At 44.6% G+C, this 9,413-nt stretch overlaps 1 protein-coding gene across 2 annotated transcripts in view; it reads right to left on the bottom strand.

Moving 5' to 3' along the window:
* Nucleotides 1–1,188: 1,188 nt before the first annotated feature.
* Nucleotides 1,189–9,413, bottom strand: part of il34 (interleukin 34) — a 137,581-nt gene continuing 129,356 nt past the window's right edge. For both annotated transcript variants that reach the window (XM_034176961.1, XM_034176962.1), the window contains exon 8: nt 1,189–1,431. In XM_034176961.1, the coding sequence (XP_034032852.1) occupies nt 1,373–1,431 (59 nt within the window). In that variant the 3' untranslated portion in view covers nt 1,189–1,372. The remainder of the gene's footprint in view (nt 1,432–9,413) is intronic.

Below are 9,413 nucleotides of genomic sequence, written 5' to 3'. Positions count from 1 at the left end.
CCAGCAGAACCAGGCTCAGGGAGGGGCAGTCTTCTGCTGAGACTGGTTGGGGCTGAGGGAAAAGAACCAGGAAAAAGACATGCCGAGAAGGGGGGCAGAGATCAATCACTAATGATTAAATGCAGAGTGATGCATACGGAGCAAAAAAAGAAAGAAACAGTGCATCATGGGAACCCCCCACAGTCTACGTCTAAAGCAACATAACCAAGGGATGGTCCAGGGTCACCCGATCCAGCCCTAACTATAAGCCTTAGCGAAAAGGAAAGTTTTAAGCCGAATCTTAAAAGTAGAGAGGGTATCTGTCTCCCTGATCTGAATTGGGAGCTGGTTCCACAGGAGAGGAGCCTGAAAGCTGAAGGCTCTGCCTCCCATTCTACTCTTACAAACACTAGGAACCACAAGTAAGCCCGCAGTCTGAGAGCGAAGCGCTCTAATGGGGTAATATGGTACTACGAGGTCCCTAAGATAAGATGGGATAATTTAACACTTAACTTTGCATAGATTTTTAAGTCAGCAAAACATTGTGAACTTTTTACCAAAAGAAATAAAATACAGTAGATGTAAAAATGTGATGAAACAGATAGGCATATTAAACAAAAAGAAATACAGTGAATGAGATAAAACGTTACCTAGCTGACAGAGTTTGAAAATGATATGCATCCACAGAAATAACTATAGATGGAAGCTGTAGGTAAAAAAAAAAAAAAAAAATGCACAGTGGATTTGAAGATGTTAACAGGTGAAGTGGGCATAAAGTTCAGTTGATGCACTTGTTCAAAGCTTGGTGATGTTTGAAACAGGAGCTTTGGGAAGATAAGTCAGGCTGTGGTACAAGAGCTGCTGGATAAAGTTCATCAATAGAGCAGAAATCCAACCTGTTGTCGTTTTTATTGCTTCTTGTTGATTTCTTCGTTAAACCATGCAGGTTCACGGCAGAACAGTGCAGGCTTTTTGGATGGAAATTTAGTTAAAACTGGTGATGCCTTCCCACCAGGTGAAGTTAGTCCTTTGTTAGAAGTAGCCCTTGCTGCATCTTCATCTGCTCTACAAGAGCGTTTGCTCTAACTTAAACCACATCACTTTTGTTTTTAATATATCTGCGAACATAAACTAATCTCTTCCCAAATTGAAAACCAAAGTATGGGTTTCCCCAACTAGAACACTGGAGGAGCTTTTTCTTTAAGATGAACTTCATTTCAGTTCTCATTTTCCATCATTTCCGGGAAAGATTTGTTCATGTTCCCAATCAGGACTGAACCATCGTGTTTCAGTGTAGCACATAATTTGACCTCCCACACAACAGATTACAGGAGCTGTTGATGCGAAATTCTAATCAGTAACAACTGGGACAACTTCACCCGCAGACCTCCACTCAGTTTTCAGGCTCCAAGTCTTTCTTCCTGCCTTTCCTCCGGTAAGAAACATCACAGTCTGAAACCGTAAGAGCAAAAATCCATTACACAGTTGCTGGTACTCTACGTAATTTCAACATAAATTAGTGTCATTAGGATGTCTGTTAATCAATATTCATTACTGTTATTCCTCATAAGGAAAACTCATTTTCTAAGAAGGCAGCCTAAAAGACAAAAAAACAGAAAAGAGAGAGAAAGAATAGCAATAATGACAGTAAAACCAAAAATAATTGCTCAAAAAATTGTTATTTTAGCACATAGGATAGAATAAATAGATTAAATGCACTGAAATAGTGCACTGAAATTGCACTATTGCAATAAATGCGCTGAATATTAGTGAAGTAAAATTTTTTAAATATGAGATGGTCTTAATTTATGAAGATGAATTTTTGTTTAGTGGAAAAAGATTTCTAACATAAAGTCATCTTGGTTTTTGTTTTGGAGTTCATTTCCACTAGAGATCATATTTATTTAACAGCATAAAGTAAACATTTTTAATATTTGAGAGTACGAGTTATGATTTTACAGTGAGGCAAATAAATATTTGATCCACTGTCGATTTTGCAAGTTTTCCCACCGACAAAGAATGGAGAGGTCTGTCGTTTTTATCACAGGTACACATACACAGAAAATCACATTTTATGATATTTAAATAATTAATTTGCAGTTTATTGCATGAAATATGTATTTGATACAATAGAAAAAACAGACCTTAATATTTGACACACAAACCTTTGCAATTCCAATTTGCAGTTTTCTGTAGTTCTTGACCAAGTTTGCACACACTGCAGCAGGGATTTTGGTCCACTCCTCCACACAGACCTTCTCCAAATCTTTCAGGTTTCAAGTTTCAGCTCCCTCCAAAGATTTTCTATTGAGTTCAGGTCTGGAGACTGGCCAGGCCACTCCAGGACCTTGAAATGCTTCTTACACAGATACTCCTTAGTTGCACTGGCTGCATGTTCTGGGTCATTGTCATGCTGGAAGATCCAGCCATGACCCATCTTCAATTTCTGAGGTAAAGAGGTAGTTTGACAAAATCTCACAATACATGACCCCATCCATCCTCCCTTCAATACGGTGCACTCATCTTGTCGCCTTTGCAGAAAAGCACCCCCCAAAAATGTTTCCACCCCCCATGCTTCACGGTTGGGATGGTGTTCTTGTTTTTGGGTCTCATCCTCCAAACACAGCGAGTGAAGTTGATACCAAAAAGTTGTGGATTGGTCTCATTTGGCCACATGACCTTCTCCCATGCCTCCTCTGATCATCCAGATGGTCACTGGTGAACTTCAAACAGGCCTAGACATGTGCTGGTGAGCAAGAGGACCTTGCATGCCCTGCGGGATTTTAAACCATGATGCCGTAGTGTGTTACTAATGTATTCTTTATGACTGTGGTCCCAGCTCTCTTCAGGTCACTGACCAGGTCCTCCTGTGTAGTTCCAGGCTTTCTCAGAATCATCCTTACCCCACGGGGCGGGATCGTGCATGGAGCCCCAGACCGAGGAAGATTGACAGTCATCTTGTGTTTTTTCCACTTTCTAATAAATAATCATAACAGTTGTTGTCTTCTCACCAAGCTGCTTGCCTGTTGTCCTGTAGTCCATCCCAGCCTTGTGCAGGTCTACAATTTTGTCCCTGGTGTCCTGAGACAGCTCTTTGGTCTTTACCATAGTGGACAGGTTGGAGTGTGATCAGGTGTCTTTTATACAGGTAATAAGTTCAAACAGGTGCAATTAATACAGGTAAAGAGTGCAGAATAAGAGAGCTTCTTAAAGAAAAACTAACGGCTCTGTGAGAGCCAGAATTATTGCTGGTTAGTAGGTGATCAAATACTTATTTCATGCAATAAAATGTAAATTATTTACAAATTATGCAATGTGATTTTCTGGGTTTTTGTTTGTTTTTTTAGATTCTGTCTCTCACAGTTGAAGTGTACCTACAATAAAAGTTACAGACCTCTCCATTCTTTGTAGGTGGGAAAACTTGCAAAATCGACAGTGGCTCAAATAATTATTTGTCTCCCCTTGTACATAAATCTGTCTGTGCATTTCAAATGTCATAACAATCACTGTCCACATACTTCATACAGCCTTTATGCCAGCATGGGCATTTAAGAAAACTATCCAGTAAGAGGGCACTGTAAACCACATCAACAGTTTCAAACAACTTCAAACATGGTGATAGTTGAAGTTGTAATAATGTGTGTATTGTGAAAGAAAAGCATAGACAGCAAAATCACCAGTGTTAAACTGACACAGAGTGTGCATATGGTGCCACTCAGAGTAGGACCATACTGTGAGTGGGGCTGTGCTGAAGGGGCTAGCTCTGCATCACCTTTGTTGATCTCTTGCATGAAGGTTGTGTAATGGTTGTATTACTGTTTGTTGGTTTTTAACTTCCTTTTTAGGTGTTGCAGCCGAACAGTAGCCAGCTTCTTATTATCTGGGAGCGATGGTGGACCGCCACTCTTGAAGGGGAGGGGCAGCTCATAATGTCTGTCTTCCTTGTGTTTGTTGTTACGGAGAAGATGTATAAAGGAAACATCATCTTGGGACACATACTTATCCTCATAGTACCTTTCTTTGAAGTCTGATTCCAGGACTTTGAGCACATCAGTGGCATGTGGCACTGGTATTTACTTCATGAACTCAGGGACATTTTTTCAGTTGCTTGTATTGAGCATTTTAGCACTCTTTGGAAGCCTCTCATGTAATGTTCATTAGGAGTAGGGAGGCAATGGGGTTATAAGCTATTCGTGCTTTCCTTTGCATAAACTCAGAATTGTGCAAAACTTGGGTAGTCTCCAGAATTGTCTAACTCTTTCACAACAATATGGCTCCATCTGCACACCATCCAGTCAGGCAGTTTTCTAAGATGCTTGTGATAATCATTCAGGATGGACAGTCCTTTAACATAGGGAATGGCCTCAGCACACCCTTGAAGAAAATCAGCAAATTCCCTGAGCACTGTTGGATCATTTGCCGATATCTTTGGCCACTTCATGGGCTTGTTCCTGAAGGCTCTTTAGATGATAATCGGACTTCCATATCTACTGTATCTTGTAGGACTGTCCAAGAACCCTGATATGCTTAATCTGAGTTGCGGTCGAAAAATCCTTCAACAGACTTGTGCACCTCACCTGCTAGATAACTCTTTAGATAGAGCATTTTTTTTTCATTAACTGGGAGGGCTTCTAGTCAATAAAGGTGTTAAAGGATATCTTCCAATCAATGAACCTTAAGGGGTCACCAGCAAATGCTGTTGTTCTAGGACAGGTAGGCTTGCAACTGCCTGTGTCAGGCTGACCTTCTCCTGAGTTGTTTGCACTTTGGATGGTGCAGGATGAGGCTGGAATGGCATAGCTTGTGGATTTATTGGGTTCTTGGGTTTAGTGTTTTGGCAGTGAGGTGAAATTTCAAAGCTGTTCCCTTTCTCACCATCTTCAGTGCCATCAAGTTTGTTGTACACTCTCACACGAGCTGCTGCTACCTTTACTTCGTTGTCTGCTTGTAGCTGTTGCTCTTTTTTTTAACACCATCCTCACCCTTTCCTTCTGAAGTTGATCACTGAAGACTTCAGCTATATTCTCTAGTCCACGGCTTTTCAAAGTGTGGAAGAGTGAGCCCCCCAGAAAACAAATGAATAGCTGTGCTTCCCCGCCCCCCAACCGACACACATACACACAATTTCAACACAAGTGACATGGTTTATTAGACACAAGTGGTGACATTTCGGGCAGCTGCCCTTCTTCTTTTGTCTGAAGAAGGGCAGCTGCCCGAAACGTCACCACTTGTGTCTAATAAAGCTTTTTGCATGGGAGCATTCTGGCTGTGCGGATTTTTCTGGTTTTGATCTGTCCTTTTTGATCCAGCACACCATTTTTATATATTTCGGATGTGCATGTTGTGGTTTGCCCCTGGTCTGCTGGCCTCTGTCTGTCTGTGTTTTCAGGTGGAGCTGCTGATGATTTGGCTGGGTGCTTTTCGCTGTGTGTAACGTCAGGGCTCTGCTCCCCGCTGCCAGAGGGCACGTGGGCTCCACACCATCTGTCAAGACGGCACAAGGAATTGACAGAGCGGCGTCTCACAGCAGAGCTGGATCAACCCTGAGTGGGTGCTCACAGCTGACACTCATCACTGCTCCAGATTTAACCCCAAACCTGTCATGGGTTCGGGGCCAGAATCTTTCCTCACTCCACCTGAATAACCTTCGCATTTCTCCTGGTTGGAACCAGGTTGCCATGGGTTCCCAGCTGAGCCAAGCCATCACACCCAGCCGGTAACTCAAGCTTCTGTTTTTTCTCATAGTGCATTTTGTTTGGCGTTCCGTCGCCATGTTGGAGCTAATGTCACTCTTCTGTTTTCCTGACGCGTTCCCCCGTGGACCGTGGAGGGTCACATGGCAACTTCTCCGTCGTGGGCCCTGGAGGGTCGTTCCAGTCCTGTTCTCCCGTTGACCCTGGAGGGTCACACGGCAATTTCTCCGTAGTGGGCCCTGGAGGGTCGTTCCAGTTCTGTTCTCCCGTTGACCCTGGAGGGTCACACGGCAACGTCTCCGTCGTGGGCCCTGGAGGGTCGTTCCAGTCCTGTTCTCCCGTTGACCCTGGAGGGTCACACGGCAACGTCTCCGTCATGGGCCCTGGAGGGTCGTTCCAGTCCTGTTCTCCCGTTGACCCTGGAGGGTTACACGGCAACTTCTCTGTTGTGGGCCCTGGAGGGTCGTTCCAGTCCTGTTCTCCCGTTGACCCTGAAGGGTCACATGGCAACTTCTCCATCGTGGGCCCTGGAGGGTCGTTCCAGTCCTGTTCCTCCATGGATCATGGTGGGTTGCATGGCAACTACTCCGCTGTGGGCTCTGGAAGGGGTCGCATGGTTCCCTCCCCGTCTTCATCTCCCGCCCTGTGTCCGTCGTGCCATCCTCCTCTGGGGTTTCTGTCTCCAGCTTGGCCTGGTGAGTCACCCGGGGTCGCCCTTAGGGTGGCAGGGGTGCACGTGGGCCCTGCCCCATCTGTCAAGACGGCACATGGAATTGACAGAGCGGCGTCTCACAGCTGAGTTGGATCAACCCTGAGTGGGTGCTCACAGCTGAGTTGGATCAACACTGAGTGGGCGCTCACAGCTGACACTCATCACTGCTCCAGATTTAACCCTGAACCTGTCATGGGTTCGGGGCCAGAATCTTTCCTCACTCCACCTGAAGAACCTCCACGTTTCTCCTGGTTGGAACCGGGTTGCCATGGGTTCCCAGCTGTACCAAGCCATCGCACCCACCCAGTAACTCAAGCTTCTGTTTTTTTCTGTTTTTCTCATAGTGCATTTTGTTTGGCGTTCTGTCGCCACGTTGGAGCTAATGTCACTCTTCTGTTTACCTGACGTGAGCCCCTGAGCTCCTTGACTGTGTCCCTGCAGAGTTTTTTGGACTGAAGTCTCCGCTCTTGTTGCAACTCCACCTCTGTGGGCTCTCATGTCCACAACAGTAATTGTCTGGGTTTTCACTGGCGCTTTGAGGTGCAGTCTGTAACCCGCCATGTTTTTTCCTCTTGAGTTTCCAGACTCTGTGTTACATGTCATGTTTTTCCTGCCGTGTTACTCCAAGTTCTAATTATGCCGTTATCAATAGTTTCTTTTCCTGCAGTGTGAGCTTCGGCTCTTAATTCATACAGGTTTTTCCACATCACGCTTTTGTTTCTGGCTTTATTATGGACATATTCTGTAATTCTGTCTGGTGTGTAATCACACGCAGCTGTTTCTTATCAGAGTCCGTTCATCTCTGCGCTGCGTAGTGTTCAGCGGGTATACTGCTCAGAGTTCGTTCCTCTTTATGGAGTTCTGTGAACATCAATGTTTAATCTGTAGTTCGGGCTGGCGCACTTCTGTGCTGTTTAGGTACAGTGTGCAGTCATTTTGTTATTCCACCGTTAAGTTACGGTATGATCTAATCTGTTGACAGGCGGGAGTGATCAACACGCAGCCGCTAAGTTCTGAGTTTTATGTTACTGTGGTTCTCTGAGTGCAGTTTTCCAGAGAATGTGAGCTGCCAAATTGCTGCATGCATCTAAGCCTGGAAGTTGGAGTTGTCATCTGACTCAGTCTGCCACATGTGCCCACCTTTAGGGTGTGTCATGTCGAACTAAGATCTGGTATGAACAAAGACCTGATCTGAACTGGACTCCTGAATGAACTGCACTTTTGATCCAACAGCACCCTGGAATGAACTGAGACTTGCTTCTGAACTAACAACCTGAATGAACTGAACCGCTGAACTACTTAGTTTGGATTTATTTTCATTTCCAGATGTGTGCCCAAATGCATTCCATAATCACACCTGCCCTCTCACTTCCCACCACAGTCCCAGCAGCGCCACAGGCTCACTTCCCTGGTTCCTGTCCCTTGTTTGGTTCAATAAACCTTTGGTTACTTCTCCTGTGTCTGCCTTACTGCTCCTGCTCTTGGGTTTAACACACAACCCAGTCCCAGACCGTAACAGTGTGTGTCTTTTTTGTATTATTCATTTAAATTATCCTTAGACAGTATTATTACCACTCACATCAGACATGTACACTCTGAGGGCCACACCAAGGTAAATAAACACAGATGATGCAAAATGTAAACAAGAATGCTGGTAATACTCTACGGTCAGACAAATTTTCCCCTTTAAATATCGTTAGGTTCAGGAGTTAAGGTCTTTTGAGATGAAAATGACCTTAGCTGCACACTGCAGGCTCACATCAACTTTAATCTTCGGTGTAGATCTGTGATTAAGCTTAACCTCTAGTCGGTAAGAGTCTCTTACTGCAGCTGTGGCATCCCTACATTGGTGTGGAGAGCATCAGGTTACCTGGTACCTGCTGCTGGATGACTTAGATGTAGCGTTGAGTTTCAATGTCACAGCCCTTGGTGTCAATAATGACGGTAAAGAGTCTCGATAACGGGTGCAATTGTTTTATTTGCCATGTAGTCAAGCACGCACAGTGAAACTTGCTCCGCTCACCAAGGGCACAAAAACCGCTCAGACTTGTCCAGCCTCCCTTACAACTTCGCACATGCTGATCCGAGCAGATGCAAATGAGGTGTGTGTGAGAAAACGTCCAGGGTATTTTTATTTATGCTCCCTCTTCTCCTGTCTACCACACAGGTTAAGAGGTACACAGCTTTAACTCCTTTATGATGATGACTGAGCTGAAGTGACAGTTCGGCTGCCACTTACACCCTTGGTGTTTTGTCTGCTCCCAGTGTGTTTCCCAGCCTGAACCACAGAACACTGGCGCTTTGTCCCACAACAAAAAATTTTACTTATTTTAAAAGTTGAAAGAGTCACAGCGCCTCATTCATTCACATCAATGTTTACCACAGGCATCAGTCGACACTTCAGCATTCTGCACACAATGAAAATAAATCCCATGATCCATCAAGACCAAAATAAAATTTAATTCAATTAAAAAAATGTTAAATTATGCTTTGTGGACTCCATGTGGCGAGAGTGAGGCCACACAACACATGCTCTCAGTGACGTGCATGCCAATATCTACTTGCTCCATCTACCAAACCAAAGGTACTGTTGGTGGAGGAAATGCCTAACAGTTTCGACCTGTGCCATACCGTGCAGTACTAACCAGGACCGCTCGGTGGAAACGTAATGTGCGCAGAGTGTGGACAAAAGGTTCCATCGGTATCCATATTTAACGCTGAGCATAAATGAGCCCTTTCTGTTATAGTAACACAGTCAAGAGCTTAAGAAGCTCTCATACCTGGTTGAGGTTGGTGGCGTAACAATGCAGCACACCTCAGCTGTTTTTCCTGACTAGCTCTTGCCCGACTGCTTTTGGTGCCAAGTTCTCCAAGAAGGAATGCGACTCATGAAAAATGAAAAATTTCTTTTTGGGCTTTATCTTTTACCCGAGTTAACCCGCACTCAACCTGGGACCACACAGGGCAACTCTTTCCAAGCTCAGCATGAAAATTGTACTTTGAGTTCCACAGGAGTCAGTCTGAGGCAG

This window comes from Thalassophryne amazonica, chromosome 8, assembly GCF_902500255.1.
Source record: "Thalassophryne amazonica chromosome 8, fThaAma1.1, whole genome shotgun sequence".
Lineage (NCBI taxonomy): Eukaryota > Metazoa > Chordata > Actinopteri > Batrachoidiformes > Batrachoididae > Thalassophryne > Thalassophryne amazonica.
This window is presented reverse-complemented; position numbering and strand designations above follow the sequence as displayed.